General features: G+C 40.8%; 1 protein-coding gene across 4 annotated transcripts in view; it reads right to left on the bottom strand.

The window, feature by feature from the left end:
• CD47 (CD47 molecule) overlaps positions 1–9,843 on the bottom strand; it is a 72,530-nt gene extending 62,687 nt beyond the window's left edge. For all 4 annotated transcript variants that reach the window (XR_003569518.1, XM_027866869.1, XM_027866859.1 and 1 more), the window contains exon 1: positions 9,738–9,843. Coding sequence is in view for 3 of the 4 variants with exons in the window: in XM_027866869.1 (XP_027722670.1) it covers positions 9,738–9,783 (46 nt within the window). In the remaining variant the exon portion in view is untranslated. The remainder of the gene's footprint in view (positions 1–9,737) is intronic.
• Between the last annotated feature and the right edge of the window lie 12,473 nt (positions 9,844–22,316).

The following is a 22,316-nucleotide window of genomic DNA, read 5'->3' on the forward strand; positions in this document are numbered from 1 at the left end:
CCTCACTATGAACAAATTCTGAACAGAAAAGCAGGCCAAGTATTATATTCAGCCTCAACTTCTATACACGTTCTCTAAATAGAACCTGCTAAACTGACATGAAGTTTATCTCTACCCTTATGCTACATTTCCAGGAAAGTGGCTGATCCTACTTTAATATACAAAATAAATCGGATGAATCACATCACATCTTTCCACTAGGTTGGAAAGTCTTAGAATGCTAACAAGAAAAACTGATTCTATGTGGCTGTTTTTCACACTGCTAAATACAGACTGCAGTAGACATTTTGTATGCAAAGGGTTATATACAACTGAATGGCATTTTCCACCCCCACACTTCACTGAAAACTGTTCAGCAATGGATTTCCAAAAATCACTATTTTATAGGTATTCCTTCCTCCAAGACACAATTAAAAAAAAAAAAATTAGACCTAGAGCCATTCACTTTAATGAGTGAGATATATGGTATCCAAAATTCCATTCTGACAAATTGCCATTTGACTCCTCCCAATGGAAGTTGGGAAGGAAAGTAATAATCAGCCGGAAAGTAATAATCAGCCACTAGCTAGTCAAGTTATGCAACTATTGTGAACAGAGGTAGCAGGGGTCTGCCAAATTCCTCATGTTTTAAAAAGTCATTAGTCTAGACCAATATTTCTCAAACCTTTTGGTTTCAGAACCCCTTTATACTCTTAAAAATCACTGAAGACCTCAAAGAGAGAAGATTTAAGTAAGTAATGTTTACTGTATTAGAAATTAAAATGTCTTAGCATTATTATAACAATTCTGACCTCACAGATCCCCTGAAAGGATCTCCAAGAATCACAGGGGTCCTCAGATCACATTTTAAGAACCAACAGTCTAGATTATTTATAACAAATGAAGAACTATGTTCTGTTAAGCAAAAAACAAAGCCTCAATGTAATTATTCACACTAATAAAAAACATTTTTCTTATAGCTCCCTTGGAAAATAGTATCTCGTGGGAAAAAAAAAACCAACAACTGAGTTCCAGAGCAATTAAATGACTTGACTAAGGTTGCATAGCTAGTAGGCAGAACCTGAAGTTATGTCATCTGACTCAAAATCTGGTACTTTTTTTCTTGCTGAAAAAGTGGACCAGTTCTCAAGAGTATATAGTTGTTTCATTGCTAGTATCATAAAAAGTACTCAGTAAGTACTTGCTGAATTGCTGGATCATAGATTTAGAGCTGGAAATTACCTTAAAGGTGAACTTTTTTTTGAGGGGGGTGGAGCTGGTGAGGGACTTGAGGGGAGAGAGGGAGGAAGTGAGAGAGAGAGAGAGAGAGAGAGAGAAAGAAAGAGAGAGAGAGAGAGAGAGAGAGAGAGAGAGAGAGAGAGAGAGAGACTGGTTCTTGCCCAGCCTAGAAGGCAACAGGTACTACTGATTTGCAGTTTGACCTGCTCCATTTTGCTCCCTCTTACACAGCCTGACAGCACTACCTTTCCCTTCCTGGGGGCTCACCATACTGCTGGCAGACTTGGTGGACACCCAATATGACTGTGTCCACTGCAACTCAACTCCCAAGCTCAACTGATCCTCAGCGGATCTTCAGTCTCCTGAGGCAGCAGGGATGACACGCCTGTGACACCATATGTGGCTAACCTTTGCATTTTACAGATGAGGAACCTGAAGCCCAGACAGGTTAAGTAGTTTGGGAAAAAACACACAAGTAATAACAGAGCAGGGAGTCAAACCTGAGTCCTCTGGCTCCAAATCCAGTATTGTTTCCACTGCTATTTTCTGCTGCCCTTCTAGTGACCAATGAGCTATAAACTTGTTAGAGAAGCATGAAGGGACATGAGGCATAGATGATGCGACTGGCCCCTGCCACTGTGGGTAACTAACCACAATGATGCTAGACACAAGAGGACGTAGGGAAGGATGATTGAGGGAGCTGGCCACTACTTATCTTTCACTGGAAGGTCTGCCTTGTTCTAAAGAAAAAAAATGTTCTCTTATGTTGTCTCATGCTCCCTGTTTAATCTTTCTTTTGTAAGACTACTTATCCTATGTTCTTCTCTTATTTCTCCATTGCTAATGGTATCTGTGTGTTCAGATTTCTTCGTGCGTTACACATCTAAAGTCTAGATTGTCTCTGTATTTTTCTTAAACCTATATTAAGTTGGATTTCTTGGTCTCAATACTCACTTTGGAATCCTTTTTTTCTGGTTTTCTTATTAATTCAGAATTTTGTTTCCTAGTCAAGCATTTATAAAATTATAACAAGATCTGAGAGTCTTAAGACTTAGGTTCTATCCTCAACTTTACCAATTGCTAGCAATTTGACCTTGGCCAAGTTACTTAACGTAAGCCTCAGTTTGCTCTCCATGAAAAAATAGGGAAAGGCCTGCCTTGAATCCCTCACAGGATACTGGGAAAACCAAGAGAGAATGCATATAGAAGCTGTGAATCTTAATAATGAATTACTTTAAGGATTTTCTTTGGCTTAAAGGCGTAAGTTGTAGATCTGGGGCTTTTGGCCCCATAAGTCTCCATAGTTCACGTCTTTCTTAGCTCTGAATTACCAGGTGTTCCTTCAAGCGTATGTACATGTCTAAGGTCCTGCACCTCTACATCTCTAGTCCTTCTTTAATTTCAGCTTTCCTGGCCTGGCTACTTCCCCTGAGCAACAGGTTCTGACAGACAGGTTGCAATGGTTCATTCATTCAAAAAACACTTAAGTACCTACTATGTGACCTAAGCATAAGGCCAGACACTATGTATGAAACAATTACAAATCAGGCATGGTCCAGTACATGAGAAGACAAAAGAAAAGAAAGCAATTAGGATACTGGAGAAATGATGAGCACAACTTGTCCCTCAAAAGTTTAACTTTCCTGATGCATAACGAGGAAAGTCTGTCAGCACCACAGAATCTAGTGTTTTTTTCTTTAACTGATTTACAGGGGGTAAGAGAAAATTGTTTTAATTATATTGGATTATTTATTATAATCACATAATTTATTATAACTTAAGCAATTAAGCAGAACAAATGTCAATAAATTGAAAGCAAGACTGACCTGGGTAAATTGTTTGGATAATCCACCCACTAATAACCTGAATCTCACCATTAATAACTTTTAGTTTCTGCCTTCTCTACTGCCTAGCAATATGTCTCGAACATAGTAAGCACTTTATAAATTTGTTTGCTGTATTAATTACATCAGTGCTCTAGCTGAGTTATTAAGTAGTCAAAGGGCCTGATTTGGCTTTCCTCTCCTATGCCTTCTTTATTCCATTCCATCTTCAGATACAGAATCACTAAAAGAGAAAAAAGATAGACATCATGGGGGGAAGAAGTCAAAGGAGACATGGATAATCACCAAATTATTTAACTAGTTTCTGCATATTCAAGATTTGGCAGCAGCAGTCAAAATCAGCATCACCTAATCATGCAGAAGTATACAAATGTAAGTAACAATGATGTCAGAATGATACAGGAGTATTCAGATGAGCTAGGAAAAAATTGTTAGAGACAACTAATAAGCATATTGGGTCCTACAACCTCTGTGAAGGTCCAAGTATGCACCCTTGGAACTACTCAAACCTCTCCCTACTACTGAATACCAAAAATTTACCCTGGAGTGTCAAAGGAAGCTCAGTGAGCTAGGCTTACAATTGACAGACCTTGTTTATAGGTTTCCATTCCTTACTCCTTAACTTAAGATCAAATGTAGTAACATCTACAGAGTCATTACTATTATTATTGACAGAGATGACTGTTGGCTCTAGTCTCCTCAAACCTTATGGATTAAAATCCACTTGTCAGGAATCAATCAAAAAGGGTTTTTGGTAAGCCTTGATCAAGATGCCTTTTTCTACTACTCCTATCAAAGCCCTTAAATTAAAAACATCTCAGAGGAATTACATAACAAATGGACAAATCTTTACTGTTTGGAAATCCAAAGATGACTCAGTCATATTTAATTTCAATAGCACAAGTGCTCACCAAGGTCAGACTTCCACAGCACTGTAATTATGAGTTAAATGTTTACTGTAAAGGTATGGAGGGGTTCATAGAGGTTCCTGATTCCTACTCCACCTTAGTTCTCTCTCTGCCCTGTTCTGACAATTTAATGAACGGCAGTGATAGAGAACTCAGGAACTCATATAGTCCCCTAATTAGTTCTGATTTGGAATAGATTCATGTAGTTGGAAAGATTTTCTAGAGTGGACGAGCCCTGTGTTGATATGCCAGTAGTAGAATGTCAACTCCCACTTAAGAGAAACAGATGGAGAGCCAAAGGCAGATCAGAGATGAATTATAAGGTTAATAAGGCTTCTCCTAATAATTTTTAGCCACTGTCTTCTTGGGAATCAGGATAAAGAGGCCTGGGATTGGCAGAGAGTGACATCTTTCATTTCCTTTTTGTTTTGAACACTTAAGTGCCTCCTGTTCCCTTACGTCTAAAATCCCTCTTACCTTTTGAATTCCTACTCATTCTTTAAAAAGCCTAACTCAAACACCATCTTCTTCATGATGCATTTCCTTCCCTGCCCCCACCAGGAATTACTTTTTTTGGGGGGAGGGGAGGTGTCGAGGCAATTGAGGTTAAGTGACTTGCCCAGAGTCACACAGCTAGTTAAGTGTTATGTGTCTGAGGATGGATTTGAACTCAGGTCCTCCTGATTCCAGGGCTGGTGCTCTATCCACTACACCACCTAGGAATTGCATCTTCTGACTACTACAGCACTTTGAATGCACATCTCATCCATCATATATGATTCAGCATTATGATTAGTTGTATATGGGTCATAGCTTTTACTAGACTGTAAGCTCCATGAAGACAGGGATCTTTTCTTAATCTAAACATCTCTTCACACAGGCTTCAATGAACATTTTACAATTTTAATTTGTTGAATAAATCTAATCAAAAGTTAAGATGTACACAAATAATTGTAAGTTAGGATGTGATGAAGACATAGAAGACGCATCACCACCACCATCGCTAGTATTTACATAATGTTTTAAGGTTTGCAAAGCATTTTACAAGTATTATCTCATTTGATTCTCACAACAACTGTGGGAGGTAAGTGCTATTATTATAACCCATTTTACAGACGAGGAAACAGAAAGGAACTGAAGATTGAGATGGGAGGAATTATTTACAAAGGAGAGATGTTAAACAAAGAAGGCTTCAAAGGAGAATAGAAAGCACCTAACCAGAATTTAAATAAGTGGTTATTTTCATTAATGTTTCTATCAGATCGTTAAGATGTCTCCTTTCTATAAAACAATTATGATGTAAAGACCTGGATCAGAATCTCATCTCTGCTATACTCTATATGTGACCTTGGGCAAGTCATTTTCCAGCTATGGGTTTCAGTTTCTTCATCAGCAAAATAAGGTAGCTTGACTATATGATATTTAAAGTCCTTAACTCTACATCCTGTGACCTTAAGAACTTATAAATTAAAGTGACACAATAACATAGCTGTAGAATGAAATTATCAATATTTATCCAGCATCCAAAATAAACAGTACTATACTGAAAACAAGAATCCCAACATCTGTATTACTGTCTAAGTTTCTAGGTACTAATGACTTCAAATTATTCTCTGGCCCTCACTATGTCTTGCAATATGCTGAGTACACAGTAGGAACTCATTAAATAGTTGTTGATAGATGACTGAAATGGAAAAAAGAATGACACAATCAAAAACTTTGCTTTTCTTCCCTACCCCCACCATCCCCCCCAAAAAAGATATGACTATATTCAAGAGTGAACAATGGTCCCCTTTCCAAATAACTTTTGTGCTTACCCAAAATCTCTGAGATTCCTGATGGAGTTCTAAAGGTTCAAGTCATAACTGGAATTAGGCATTAATAATAGGTTTTGTTGCACTTTACATAAATCCTCATTTTACACAGATCCTCACAACTCTTTGAGTTAAACAGTATCCCCATTTTACCAACAAGGAAACAGAAGGTCAGGAAAGCTAAGTGACTTGTCCAAGGTCATATAGTTACTAAGTGCAATAGGAAGGACTTGAACCCAGGTCCCTTAATTCCATGTGCAATGCTTATTCCTCTACACCACGCTACCTTTCATTTCATCATGTTGCCAAGAAGCCAGAATGTTTCATTTTCTTTACTTCCCTAACACTAAAGTCCACTTAAAAGACGTAACATGAAATAAGGAATAGATTTTTTTTTTTAATCAGGAATACCTGGGTTTAAGACTTGTCCCTCATTTAATTCACCTCCCAGCCCCTACCTAAGACTCTAAGTTGAGGAGAAGTTGCACATATGGACTTAGTAGAGGGAGTTTCACGAGCACAAGGTGTCCAAGGCAATGAAAACACAATTTCAACCAAAACAAAATCCCACTTGCCATAAATCTATTAAAAAAAAAAATCCAGGTCATGTTATTATAGGGAATAGAATGTTTCTCTACATGAAATAAATTTTTTTTACTATTTTACAAGGTTATTATGAGGCTCAAATTAGATAATATATATAAAGCACTTTGCCAACTTTAAAAGATTACATATCAAGTCTAATTATAAACTTGTTTTTTGTAAAAATTAAATTGCTAAACCAGTCAGCTCTAACATTCTTCTTGTTTTTAACAACATAGAAGAAATGTCTTCAATAACGCATGAAGTGTTCAATATCCATTACATTACAACATGAAACATGCTTACATCGATATTCCAAGGAGCTGTGATTTCAGTGGCACGGGCAAAGTCTTCACCAACGATGGTCTTAGAGAGTTACTATGCCTGAAAAATTCATCACCCTGAGGCCAAGCTCAGAATTAACTAGGCTGGTCCTTGGAAGTCCATCACCAAGCTCATGGTACTCAAAACCTTTCCATTAAGAGTAGGTCTCGCCAGAACCTGTGCTCTGGCACAGCTTTCGAAAACTTAGAGTCAACTCCATGTCATGATTAAGACGTTACTGGAGGACAAGAGAAATGAACTGAAAATAATAGGGAAAATTTAGCTTTAGGTAATCTCAGTGGAAGGAAAATACTAAGACTTAGAACTATTATCACTGAAATAATTTATAATAAAGTCTTAGCACTGCAGTAGCAGCATTGACACTGAGGAACTAGAATTGATGCTTTGTTGTGTGAATGATTTTGAAGTCTATAGATTACTTATCAATTTGAGGGGAAATATCCATTTCTCATAACCTATCCTCTCAAATCTCCATTTCCAACTCGGTGGCAAAGATAAAACATCTGCCAAAACACAGGTGACAGCATGATTGAGTGTCCTAATGGCAAGCATGAACCATAATCCTTTAACACTACCTCCATACCACTAGGCCATCCTCAGAAATATACTTTTAAATAGGCATTTACTTCTTTAAAACAGCAACTCACATCTAAAAATAATATATTTCTTAGAGAAAAAAAGCCATTTGTTTTGAACAAACCAAATTACTATTTTGCCCAGATAGTAAAGATTTTTTGTCATATATAATCCTGATTTTAAAAGCTCACAACAAAGAAAACTCCCGAACATGGCAGTTTATATACGGGTCATCATCTATTTGAGGTTTGTTGGGTTTATTTATCAATTTTGCATTAAATAAATAAATGCTTGACAACAAGAGTAATGATGTCCTTTTAGAGGAAGTGCAATAGATCACGAGTAGGCACAGAAATAAGGAAGAATAAAAATACATTTGTTCAGAGAAAATAACTCAATATCAGAGGGGGTATCTTGTAATGAAATGCCACAAGGTATAAAGCAGCTCTATTGTACTTAGATTGAAGGAATTTTTAAGATCAAAATATGCCTTGCTATGGAAGACACTGATATTGTAGAAAACTTGCTACACTACAGGAAAAAAAAATACCTCCCCATAAGAAATAAAACTGAAAGCAATCATATCGAAGTGTTAAACATGGGATTTTACTCTGAATCAATGTATGTCCTGTCTGTTATACATTTGAACCAAATTTTACAGGCATATTATCTATAAAAACTCAACTTAAAACTTTGCATGATAATTGTTGCCCCTCCTCCACATATTCTCTTATTAAACTACATAATAAATGAAAACATATACATAATATGAATGTGGCCAATTACAAATAAGTCTTATCTATCATTAAAGCAGGTCCACAAGGATCTCTACCTGGGAGCTACTTTTATAGTACTTGTTTCTAACAACATGCTCAGAAGTAAGAACATTTTTAAAATGTTCTTTAATTCTACCCTTTTACTAACTCAGACTGGACTTGACTGAATTAAGTTTGAATTAACAATTAGTCTGAAATGTTGATACTTTATATCACATTATAATCACTTTCTTTTAAAAGAAAATTCAAAAGCACTGCTTTTTGAAATTATGCCAGTGTAGAATTATTACAGGTATGATGATTTTTAAAATCAGTATCTGTTGTGATATTTCTAAAATGAAGTATACGGCTTTTAGGACTCTGGATAACTTATCTACTTCACACTGCAGGATATTCATCAAAAAGAAAATGAAACATATCTACTGGAATCTTACTAACAGTCTATAAAGTCATATACACATTACCAACAAGACTTGAAGGGCAGTACTCAGGTAAGAGTCAAATTACTTTAGCCCTCCATAAATGAACTTCCTTGTTCCTATTATTGTATGCTACTCAGAGCAGAAATGTATTATTACACTGAGAGTTTACAAAAAGCTTAACATAAAGAAATAAAGCAGACCCTGGAAGTTAAACGTTCACAGGAACTACCTAACCGCTGACATGTTTTTTCCAAAGCGTGCCGAATCCCCAAAGCTCTGGGTCCAGAAAGTCTGAAAAAAACGGGCTGGTCTGGAACTGTATCCCCAACCCCACGCAACTAATTTTTTTTTTTTACTACTGGATATTATTTTTCATATTTGGAGCATAAGATGTGGGTAGTTCATGAAAGAATTTTCCAAATAAAGTAATGGAGCTTGGAGCTGAAGATGATAGTATAAAGTGGTTCATGGGGGGGGCGTTATCTGGGCCTCTTCATATGTCCAAAAGGCAGCCGGGGAAAGGTTTCTCCCCCAAGGTTGGCCAGGGGAAGCAAACTTGACCGTCCTTTCTGTCCTCTTCCCTCCTGAGCCCATGTGAGAGCAGCAACTCACGGTCCCTCACAGGGCTCCCCACTTCGCCAGAATGCGCACTCCTCGGGGAGGGCTCCAGAGGCCCATGTTTTCTACTCTTCCCCCCAAATACATCTAAAGCAGAGACCTGGGCGGGGGGAAGGGAGGGAGGGGGAGGGGAGAAGGGGGGGGAGAGCGGGGGGGGGGGGGGCGGTCACCCCGTTCCCCATTTCATTTTTGGGGGGGGGAGGTGTGGGGCACGAATGTTTTGACGTCTCTGGGGTGTCTGCATTTTAGAGGTGGAAGGGGGAGTTAAGACCTGCGTCTGCACTGGGGGAGGAGAAGGGAAACGGGGTAAGGGGATCCCTCACAAGACGTGGCGAAGCGGGGGGGGGGTGGAGGAGATGGTGGCTCCCACGTTCCCATCTTGGATGTGAAAGTGAAGGGGACGAGTGTGTGTGTGTGTTTGTGCAGGACACAGACGCCCGCCCGCCTGGCTCCCTCCCCCGGCCACGGCCACGGCCAGCCCGAGGCGGACACACCCGCCGCCCGGCAGCCGCCCTCGGGGGCGCAGCTCCCCGGGGGCCGCCGGCAAAGAAACAGGGGGTCGGGGAGGGGGGCTCGGCAGCTGCGGGGCGGGGGCGGGAGGACGCGGGGACCGGGGAGTCGGAGGGACACTTACCGCCGCACACGGTGCCAAGCAGCAGCGCTGCCACCAAGGACCACATCTCCTCGCACAGCCGCGACCACCGCCTCTCCTCCGCCGCCTCCTCAGGTGTCTGGACAAACCCGCCGCCGCCGCCCGTCCCGGCAGGACCCGCGCCGCCCCGCGCCCCGCCGCGCTGCCTCCGCCGGAGCTCCAGCCGCCGCGCGCGCTCCCTCGTTTCCTCGCTCCCTCGCTCGCTCTCCGCTTCCCTCCCGCAGCTGGAGCCCTAGCGGCGCGCACGCGCGCTGCCCCCCTCCCCCCGCCCCCGCCCCCTTCCTCAGCCCGGGCCGCGGCTGTCGCTGCTGACGCGGCGTACTCTGCTGCTCCCACCTCCTTCCCTCCCTGCTTCCTCTCCGCGGAGCCCCGCGCCGCCTCCTCGCGCCTTCCCAGGCCCCCGGGGGGCACGGAGTGCGCGCGGCTGCTGCGGCGGCGAGGCCGGCTGGAGGATGCAGACGCAGTGGCGTTGGGGGGCTCTGCTGAGCCGGCGGAGAGGCTCAAGTGTTCCACCTCCCGCCTCTCCCAACTCTGCCCGTAACCCCTGAATGAAACCAACTGGCAAAAAACAAAGCAAAACAAGCATGTCACACCACCCCACTCCACCGTAGTCTGCACTTTCCACCCCCTTGGGGTATTGTGCGTACGTATGTTCACGTGGCTGCTTTTGCACTTGTGTCTTATTTTCCTTAAGCTTATGAAACCTTTTGCTCTCTTGCTTTTCTTCACCGGTCTGCTCACCGTACCTCCCCCCCCCCCCTTGTCCCGTGACTCCACCCACGTTCACACACCCTACGTCTCCCCTCCTACCCCACGCCACCTCTCGCTCTTTCTTCCTCCTGACCCATGCTCCCACTGCACGCGTAACATTTACTGCCTGCGCTAGCTGCCGGTCCTTGCTTCTTTGTATTAAACCATCCGCTTCCTCACCTTGACCCTAGTTCCCTTTTGGTGTCCCCCACTCTGGATTCTTCCTTTCCCCCTTCCTGCACCCTCGCACACAGGTCTTCTCCCAGGTAACCCTTACAACACATACTCGCTTTCTCCTTCCAGCCTCCCCTGTCCTTTATTTTTTATTTTCCCCTACAAGAAGCCTTTTCCGATGCCGCTTAATGCTGTTGCCTTCCCTCTGCTAATTATCTCCCATCTATCTTGTATATATCACGTTTGTACGTAGTTATTTGCTTGTTGTCTCGCCTAAAATACTCTACTCTGAGATCAGGGATTGTCTTTTACCTTTCTCTGTAAGCAATTAATAAATGCATGTTGACTGACTGTCAGCCTTAGGATCCTCTCTCTATCCTCTTCTGGCTTTCTTTTTTTTTTGTTTTTCTTTATTCCATCCCTGCCCCTGTTCCCTTGGCTTTATCCACGTTTCCTAGACTGTTTCCTCAGCACCCCTGTTTTTCTGAAGAGGGTCCATCAAGAAAGTTCTTTCCACTAGGTTAACTGGATTTTTCCAGTGTGATTAAAACTGACAGTTCAGTGGAGACTAAACCTTGTCACAAACAAATGTGTTAGCAAAAGTATAGTGGAAACTCATTCCCTCAAGCACTATAATTGAACATAGTTTATGATGGTGCTGTATTTGGGGTTAGCCATGGTTGAAAAATGGGTTTAAATATGGCTCCAGGCTGTAGTGTGGACCAGGCCTTTGAATGTGTCATTGAATCATATGGTACAAAAATTAGTCGTCCTAAAGCAAATACCCTTTTAAAGGTACCTTTAAAGTTTACCCAAAAATGATCAACTCTCTTCTCAATGAAGTGAGGTTTGGTTGATTATTATAATAGCATCCATATGATTTGTTCACTGGCTTAATTATATTTCTCTTTCTCACTTACTTAGCAGAAAGAGACTTAATACCCCCTTTTGTTCACCTGTTTTCCCTCAACCCCGAGTTCACCATGATAAAAAATCCACACTACAAGACTTATCATAGTAGCTACTGTCACTTCATTTACTGTTGGTACTCCTGATACTTTTTACTATACTAAGAATGATTTAACAATTTATTATATATTATATGTGTAAGTCCATTTCATCACTGACTTCCCACCCCTGACACTATATTCTCTTTAAGGGCAGAGACAGTATCATACAGAATCATACCTAGACTTTTGGGATTGGTAGGGATGTGCCCTATCCCCCACCCCCAATCCCTACCAGTTTCAGATGAGAAAACTGGAGGCACAAAAGATAGACTTGCTCATAGTCAAAGAGTTAGTGACAAAGCCAGGACTAGACTTCAGGTCTTTTACTACTCTACTGCATTTCTGTAGCAGCCTTCACAGGCTAGCACAGTTTCAGGGACATAGTAGTGCTGAATAGGTCATTATTGACAACTCCAATGCATTGAAAAGAATGTTGGATCCGAAGTCAGAGGTCCTTGGTTTGAATCCTTGTTCTGCTGCTTAATGCCTATGTGACCTTGAGCTAATCTCATGTAAACTAAAGGAGGCTGTGGAGAGTGAGTTGATGGCATCTGAGGTCCCTTCTAGCTGTAATTATATGATCCTAATGAAGACTGATTTCAATCAATCAATACTCAATAAACATTTATTAAATGCCTTTAGCATTTTGCTAAGTGCTGGGATTACAAAAAAGGACAAAAAGACAGTCCCTGATTTCAAGGAACTCACAAACTAATGATCTAGTTTCTTGTAAAGAACAAAAAAGAGTTAGTGTTGTTTATAGTCTGTTGGAAATCACACACACACACAAATTAGTAAAACACAGTGTCACTGATTCAGTACTGTGCCCCCTTCCCCAACATACAGAGGCAGCTGTCACATGGGTTAAAATCAGTAAAGGGGGTTTCAAAAGACTTAGAGTAAGGTATTTGAGTCAACCACCAGGTGGCACTCTGATTGAGCTTTCTTCACCAAGACAACTAGTCATTTTGCCTTTTTTGGGGGGGGTGGGGGATGTTGAAAGGTAGGGGGATCATAGAGGGTTGAAAGGAACTTCTTTCTTACCCCCCCACTGTAGCTTCCCAAAATTGAGTCTAGTAATGATTATTAGTATTAATTAGCATTAAAATGGTAATTGCTTTAATTACATTGGCTCAGCCCCCAGTCCTTGGAATAATTCTCTCAATTTCTTTTCCTTGTACCCAACAAATTCTAGCAAGCAACATATAAGCTACTGTAGTTTAATAATAGTGAAAGTAAAATTGACACACTTTCTTGAACCCAACCAGCCACTTCCCCCACCACTCCCAATTTGTTCTGTGCCAGGGATTTCCACACCCTTCTAGGATTTCCACACACTCCTAGGGCTTCATGGCATATGGGGGAAGGGCAGGGTGGAGGCAGCTTTTCCTAGAAACACAAAAGGATGGAAGAGCAGAGCCCCAAGAGGATCCTAACATTGGTAGGCAGAATTTTTGCAGCTCTTCTGGGTTTCCAGCAAACTCTGGGCTATGGCTAATCAGCTTTTTTCTCGAGTCCAGCTTACCCTTTCCTAGTCCCACCAGTGTCACTTCTCCTCCCTACCATTCCGTTGTCAGCTTGCCCTGTTCAGGAGTATTGATAATTCAGATAGTCCCAATACGTGCAAATCACTTCCATCCTCTTTGCATAATGTTCTTTGGAAGATTGGGGGTGGGAAAGATATATTAGCATGATTTCCAGGGCAGTTCTTTAAAGTAGAAATATTCCAGAATCCATTCTGCTATTTTCCTCTCTGAATTTTCAGAGGTCCTTGGGAGGTCCAGAGAGACAGAAAATGAGACAAAACTGCCCCAGTTACAAAGTAACAGTGATAATATGAATGGTAACCATGACTCTAAAAAGCTACCAAGAAATTTCATTAATTCTATTCCAACTGTAGTTTATTTGCATACAACAGAGTGTTCCAGAGACTTTTGTGTACCTCCAACATTGGATAACTATACCAGTTGGTTGCCTTAAAAAAATCCTTTCCATAAGACCCACTCCAAAGTGGGAGTATGAAAGTCAAGAAGTGACCACATGATAGGACTAATATCTACTGCTTTCTCCACAACATAGATTAGGCACATCCTTCTTTCTTCCCACTTGTGACAAGAATTCTTTTGTTCCTACAAGGAGGCAGAGTAGTTCCAAGCAGGACCTGGTTGGCCCCTTTCCCTGATTCAGCTTTTTTCATTTTTGCCTCACCCACAATATGGATGAGCTCAAGCTCCTTCCCTTCCCTCTTTCAAGAGGAATTGGTTTTCTCTAAAAGAAGACAAAGGTGTCACAGGACCTGGTTGGTCCAGGGTGTAACTTCTTGGTCACCTAAAGAGATAGAAAGTTTCAGCCATGTTGGAGTTGGGGCCATTCCAACTTGGTGGATTTCTGAAGACCACATGAGTCACCATGCTTTTGCTACGTTCTTCCCTGATGACTAGACTGATTTCCATTTGGACATGATGGTAGCCCATTCAGAGAAATTAAGTACCATGATATATTTGCTGCATATTCTTTCTTTGTTAGAGCAAAGTAAACCCCCTTTTGTTTGATGACGTACAAGTTCCTCATTTTATCCCAACATTGAACCTAAACTAAGAGAGTACTGACATTAGGCCTGCCTGCAATAGCCCTAAAAGGAAGAGATTGGGATTGAGAGCAATAAAGGGCCTTCTGGGCCATTCTGTGGCTAATTTGAATATGTTCAATGGGGAGCAGGAAGGAGTACATCTGTTCTAATCCAGGCAATCTGCAATCCATCCTCTATTTCCATAATTTCCTCTGGCGCCCCCTTGGGCTGTGTTATTCCTGTTTCTAACAAAATAACAAAATTGGGCAAATAGGTGGCACAGTGGATGGAGCACCAGATTTGGAGTCAGAAAGACCTGAGTTCAAAAATCTGACCTCAGATACTTCCTAGCCATGTGGCCCTGGGCAAATCACTTAATCTTATTTGCCTCAGTTTCCCCATCTATAAAATGAGCTGGAGAAGGAAATTGCAAACCACTCCAGTATCTTTGCCAAGAAAACACCAAATGGGGTCACGGAGAGAGGGTTACAACTAAACAGTGACAAAAAATATTTTCCATTTGTAAGGTACTTTAAAAAAACAACTTCTTCAAGATTGTTTCATCTATATTTGTGAATTTATCCTCACAACAACTAGGTAAGGGAGGCAAGGTAGCGGCAAACGAATCAGCGACAAAGCTATTTTGAGACTCAGGTTTGCAAAATGATTCCCAGCAACAGGCTCTTTCCATTTCTGTATATTGCCTCCTATTACTCTATACTGTCTCTGATCACTAAAACTTTGCCATATGTTAGGAATGCCTGCCCCACTGTACTCATAGCTATTTCTCACTATTCAAGTTGATCTGAAAGTCTATCTTCCCTCAAAAGCCTTCCTGGCTTGATTAGATGAGAGCTAATGGCCTCTGGTTGAATTTAGAATTGCCATAGTTTATCCCTACCCCCATATTCTACCCCAATAATAGAATCATTGCTGACCAACTCAAATCGCTTCCACTCCTGATGTGTATTTGCAGTGAATATGTATTGTCTAGTCTACTTAAGTATTCAGTTATTGCTTTTGTTTTGTCATATTTACATTCTTATTTGCCTGGTATTCTGTTTTCTTAGATTGTAGGAAGACAGGTCATGCTGTGGCCCAACAAAACTGTGCCTATATAATTCCCTTTGTGCAATACCTAATATAACATCATGCACAATTAAGTGTCAATAGTTGAATTTTGATGACTGTTTTCATGAAAACTAAAATAAAACACTCTCATAGTGGAGCAGAATCCCCCAAAAGTAACTCTACAACCATCAGAAGTTTGAGGGACCATTAGGGCTTACCCTGTGAATGAATGAAATGAATGAATGAATGAAGGCATTTAAGCGCTTACTATGCACCAGGCACTATTCTAAATGCTGGAGATACAAATACAGAAATAAGACTTTCCCTTCTCTCAAGAGGCTTACATTCTAAATGGAAAAGACAACACATATAGGAGAATAGTGACTAGGATTAGTCTGAGAAGTTCCTGAGCTGGTAAGTAGAACAATAGGGTAGTTTGAAATGCACTGTCTAGAAGTAACAGGAGCATTGATTTGATTATAGTTCCTGCAGATGACTAAAATGAAGAACCATAATCCTACAATGGGTGTTGGAAAAAAGGAAGGAAGGAAGGAAAGAAAGAGGGAAGGAAGGGAGGGAGGGAGGGAAGAAGGGAGGAAGGAAAAGAAAAAAAGGAAAGAGAGAGAGGAAAAGGAAAAAGGAGAAATGAAGAAAGGAGGTATTTATTAAGTGCCTAATATGTGCCAGTTATCATACTAAGTACTTCACAAATATTTCATTTGATCATCACAACAACCCTGGGAGGTAAGCGCTACTATTACCCCCATTTTTTAGTTGAGGAAACTTAGGCAATTAAGAGGCAGCTTGATGACACAAGGGCCTAGAATCAGGAAGACTTGTCTTAATGGCTTCAAATCTGGCCTCAGATATTTACTAGCTGTGTGATTCTGGTCAAGTCATTTAACCCTGTTTGCCTCAGTTTCTCCATTTATAAAATGAGCTAGAAAAGAATATGGCAAACCACCTCAACCAAGAAAACCTCAAATGAGGTCACAAAGAGTCAGATACCACTAAAAGGACTGAACAACATAGGCAATTAGAGGTTCCAAGGGTCACATAGCTAATAAATGTCTGAGGTGAGATTTGAATTCAAGTCTTCCTGACTCCAGGTCCAGCAATCTACCCTATCTTTCTGCTATGTCATCTAGTTGAGTGACTTAGCTCTTCCAAAGCACAGTGTCTGGAAGCCTGTTTAGTGTGGCACAGTTAGGAAAAGATGAGCCTTGTAATCTGGAAGGCCTGGGTCCAGGTCTTTTCTTCTATTATGCAGCTAAGGGCAAGTCACTTAACCTCACAGTGCCTCTAAGTCACTTTTTAAGAGTATTTTAGAGAGGAGTCTGATCTGCTTTAGTGAAGGAAGTCTCAATACCAGAAGTTCCCTACCCAAGTGAAATTAGAGCTGTGTTCCCCCAAAACTTCCCAATATGTTCTAGGCTCAATGGTATTTTATTGATACAGCAGGTAAACCTGTTATAATTATGATCTTTTTAATTGTTATACAACTTTGGTTACTGTTTTAAGATAAGGAGAAGATAAGAATAATAATATAAGAAAAATAAGAAAAAAAAAGTCTTCTATTGGTTATCCTGGTAGCCATGAACACAGTAGTGATATACATATGCTGTGATATTATATACATATATGTTTATATATAATATTAGATGCTCCTCAATCTGCTTCCTGCCAAGCACATTTTTAGCCATTCTGAAAAGTGAATCTGTGTGATGTGACATTGGACAAGTCACTTTACCCCTTGTAAGTCTCAACATCTTCATCTGAAAAGTGAGGGGGTTGGCTGGATTAGGTGATTTCTAAAGTCCCTTATAGCCTTAATTTTTTTTATCATTTAATGAAGAACCCAGATCTCAGCCACTTGACTAGAGGATTAGGATACCTGAGGAAATTTCCCCCCAAGCCTCTGCAGCATGAGAGCCTTTGGTTTCAAATTTTATTTAGCAATGAGTGACAGATAATGCTGCCTAGGATGAAGGATGTGTCTGGGCTGTGATCAATGGAGAGATGGATTTGTGCAACAGAAATAAACAAAAAAGGAAGGCTTGGGTGAGAGAAGAGGTCTCCTATCCACCCAGCTTAAGTCAAGGCTGAGTTTAAGAACAGACAGTCTCAGGATCAGGCAGTTTGTGAGCCTGAGGAATTTACATGGTCAATATTCTTCTATGGAGAAGTGAATTCTGATTTATATTGGGAGCATAGAGGTAGAGCTAGAAGAAGAAACCTCAGAGATCAACTAGTCCAACCTGTTCATCTTTCCAACAAGGAAACTGAGAGCCAGAAAAGTTAAGTGATTTACCAATGTCTCATAGCATCGAAGTGTCAGATTAAAGATTCAAACCCAGGTCCTCATATTCCAGAGCCAGAATTCTTTCTACCAATCACATGAACTGCCTCTGATTCCTTTCCCAAGTGTTAATGCAAACACAAGTCTTGGTGTACAGCTGGGAGTCTTAGCACCCCGTTGTAGCCCAAGTGCCAAGGTGGCATTACTTCCTGCTGCTCCTGGGGGCTGTTTATATAGGACACCCACATCCTGTGATGCTTTGCTAGAGAGCATCAGAAAAAAAAAAAACCTTTTCTTTTGGATAGCAAGAAATTGCAGGAGGCTTATTTTCTGTAACAGCAAATAGTAAGCATGAGTCTCAGAGAGGCAGCTTGGTACCTGGCCTAACTCTCTGTTCTGTGGGAGAGAATAGTGCCAGCCAACATGGAATTTTTGTGTCACTTATGACTCTCGCTGCTACCACTGTGCTTGGAGCTGCTTCAGAATAATTTACAATGTCATAGCCAAGCCCTTCAGGGCCCCAAAAATCTCCAAAAAGAGGAGGTATAATAACTTATATTTACATAATGGCCTACCATTCCCATGAAGAGCACTAATTGCATGTAAGCACTAACTGGCATGTAAGCCCAAGAGCCCTGGAAATAGCAGAGCCCCCCCAGACCACACACTCTGCTTCACACCCACACCCACACACTACCACCCCCATACACACAGATCACTGCTACCATCACTACCCAGGCCATCATCCAGGACAGCAACTCTTGTGCAACGGGACCCAGCAACTGCCTCTGTTGGTACTGCGGCCCCCACTTCCCCAGCAGCTACAGCTGCTGAAGACCCAGAAAATAAGGTCTTTGCCTCTAAATTTGCCTTAGTTCTGTTAAAGTTTCAACATCAGAAACAGATTTGATTTTATTAATGGAAATGACAGCAAAAAGGAGGCATTACCACCTGTTTTGCCACAGTACTCCTGGGACAATGGTACCTTTTCATCTGACTCGAAGCTAAAACATCCTGTATGTGTTGTCATCTCTTATTAGAAGTATCTTGAGAATACGCACTGACTTGTTTTAAAATCTCTATCCCTAGTGTTTAGCCTAAATACTAATAAATACTTCTAAAATTATTTAAATCATCACTTTACAGTTTATAAGATGCTGTCTTCACAACAACTCTGAGAGATAAGTACAACAAGTGAATGGAAGGTCAGAGAAATTTAAGGGATTTGCCCATGCCTACACAGTGTCAGGGAGGCTAGGTGGCACAGTAGAAAGTATCAAGCCTAGAGTCAGGAAGACTCATCTTCCTGAGTTCAAACCTGGCCTCAGACACTTACTACCTGTGTGACTCTGGGCAAGTCACATAACCCTGTTGGCCTCACTTTCCTCATCTGTAAAATGCGTGGAGAAGGAAATGGCAAACCACCTCAATGTCTTTGTCAAGAAAACCCCAAATAGGGTCACGAAGAGTCAGACACGACTGAAAAACGACTGACCAACAACATAAGGACAGGGCTGAATCTAGGTCTTTCCAGAGTGCTTTCCACTAACACCACCCTGCCTTTCATTTGTAGCAGATGACTCCTTTCACTCTGGCCTTTAAAAATACTCTTGGATATTCATATTACTCAAATGCACATCTGGATAGCTTACATGGACAACTCCAAATGGAATGCTGACTCATGCATGGGAGTTGACGCATGGGGAGAGAGAGATATTTCAAAAAACTATGCCACTCCAGAAAAGAGGGACTTTGGGAGAAAAGTAAGTTAGAGCTCGTTGGCAATTCACCAGGGTGTTCATCAGGCAAAGTGGGCTCACTGACTTGAGCAGAGTACCTAGTCCGCCTCCTCTCAGTCCGGGTGTCCTGCCCTACTCACTAGACTCAGAAAAGCAGCCTTAGTTGCTTCTCCCACCCCAAGGAAGCAGCCACAGAGCTGTTAATTTCCTTTACTCTCTGTTATGATTAAGAATTCGGGTTCAGTATGGTTGTCCCTCTTCAGTAAGGACGCTGCAGGTAAATTAGAAGCATCTTGTCTATTGCCATGAGAACTCGGGATCTATGTGGGCGTCTCTAAAATTTACCTGATTCCAAGTGGTCTCCAAACTACCCTTAGAGACTGACTGGCTAGAGATTATTTTGCATTCCCATTTGGAAGGATAAAAAGGTGATTCACACCAGTCCTATTTCAATTTAACTGCGACTTCTCCTGGAGTAATAGTAGGGCCCAAACAAGACAATTCCTAACTCACCAACATTCAATTTACAAATGACTCAGGCAACTATACAATTATACAAGCAGTCAACACAACTACTCATTCCTGTTTCTCTCAGTTGGATTTCTCACCACTATTACTAATGGAGTCTTAGTAAAGTGGAGAAATGGATCTTTTAGGGAATCTGTGGGTATGGAAGTGGAGGAGGGGAACATGTGAAGGGCAATATCTGCTAAGCGCAGAGGAACCTACAAACACAATATTGCCTTTGACATGCTTCCTGACCAAACATTATCCTGTTCCACACTGAAATTTTTCTTGCTTTTTTTTTTCTTTGTTGTTGTTGTTGTTACATTGCCTAACATTCTACCAATCAGAGACTTATTTGAGCGGATAATTAACTCCTTGGAAAAAGCAAAAACCTCTGGGAGAATTAAGGGGTTATTAGTCACACACTGTTATAAATTGTTGCCCTAAAACCTGGATGATCTTACACTACCCTGAAGTAATGGGAGTTTTGATTGGGGCATATGGCAAATTTGGTTGGAATGCTGCAGTGGAAGGCTTAATGGGGGTAAATAATGCCCCTAGGAGGTGGAAGAGTGCAAAAGATAAACAGACTCTTTCAAAATGTTCTCTGGGTCTGATACCCCCCTCCACCTAGAACTCAGGTTAGTACCATATAGCCCACATTAATAAAAACCTTTAGAGTTTTCAAAGCACTTTGCATAAATTATTTCTTGATCGTCACAACAACCCTGGGAGATAGATATATTATTATCCACATTTTACTCATTAGGAAACTGAGGCTCAGAGAGATTAAGTGACTCACCTAGAATCACATAGCTAGTAAGTATTTTAGGAGAGATTAAAACCCAGCACATCCTAACTCCAAATATAGCACTCTCTCCACTAGGCCAGCTCAGTTCCATCATAAATTTAAAAGTTTTGTGATCTAGTTTGGAAGCCCATACAAATTACAACATTGATTCCAAGAAAAAAATATATTTCAAGTTGCAAAACAGCTAGCTAGCAAATGTAGATAGGGAGGGTAAGAAACTGTATTGGGAAACTCCCATGGTTGTCTCACTGACTGCAGAGAATTTGTTTATTTAGTAACTGAGTTGTGAGGTTTAACCCTAAGTCATCATATCAAATCAACAAGCATTTATTTTTTTTTTAAATAATGTTTTATTTTCCAATTACACATAAAAACAAATTTTAACATTTGGGTTTTTTTTTAAGTTTTGAGTTCCAAATTCTATTCTTCCCTCACCCGTTGCTGAGATGGTAAACAATCTGATGTAGGTTATATATGTACAATCATGTAAAATATTTCCATATGAGTCATTTTCAACAAGCATTTATTAAACACCTACTATGTATCAGTACGGTACTAAGATCTGGAGTCTTTGAAGGCTGATAAACCATTTTCTCTATAGTAGAAAGCCAAAATGATTTTTGCTTTTGTTTTTAGCTTTTTTTTTTTCTTAAGTTTAGAGGAAATCTTTCTTAACACCTTCTTCCTCTTGCTGTACCACTCTCTTATTGCCCTTTTGGAATCATCATTTTTAGTGAGTTTAGAGGTGGTGTAAGGAACTAGTTGAATATAGTTTGCTGCTATCAAAATTTCATGCTTGAAATATGTTTTTAAATATGTTTTGAGATTCCATATTTAGAGGGACCTTCTGATGAGCTCGGCTTCTTTGTTGAGAAACTAAATTAAATGAAAATTATGAGAATTCCCCTCTTTTTTTTCTCCTTGGAAGTGTGACTATACAAAAATTGAACATCAATTTTAGTAGGCTGAAAATTTTGGGGAGCCTATGTTGTAATATTCTACATACAGGCTACATGCTAGCATCGCCCAAAACAAATTGAATTATTCCAGTCTATGAAGGACTAAGGCATAGTGAATTGTTTTTGTTTTGTTTTGTTTTCCTGAGCTAATCTTCCTCGCACTGCTTCTTATTTCTGTGCAATGTTGAATAATCTCCTTGAGACAAAACAAGGACCCTTGTCAACAATTTAGAGGCATGGATCCATTCTAGAAGAATCACAAAAAGCAATGGTTGAAATCAGTTGGCCTGGCCGATGACTGTGTTGTTTTCTGAATTGATCAGATGGCTTTTCTATGACAGTATGTCCTTTACCTGGAAGATGACAGCGATTTCCAAGAGAAAAACAAGATCTTTCAGGGCTCCCGGACAAGGAATGCTCATCTCCTTTGTCAGTGATGAGCAGAACGGTAGTTCAGCCTTCTTTCTCTTCTCCACTCTCAGAACTGCCACACATTAAAATAACTCTGCCCTCCACAGTGACATTGGCAGTTAGACACTCACTGCCTTGTGATGATATGCGCAACTCTGGGAGTCTGTGGCACACAGACCCTGAGTTTCGTCATTAGTTTCTTCAGTTAATTTTCTCTTCCTTTCATCTTCCTAGACTAGACTATGAACCCTTTTTGTATTT

The sequence above is a fragment of the Vombatus ursinus genome, unplaced genomic scaffold (assembly GCF_900497805.2).
Source record: "Vombatus ursinus unplaced genomic scaffold, bare-nosed wombat genome assembly UNPS02001419.1, whole genome shotgun sequence".
Classification (NCBI taxonomy): Eukaryota; Metazoa; Chordata; class Mammalia; order Diprotodontia; family Vombatidae; genus Vombatus; species Vombatus ursinus.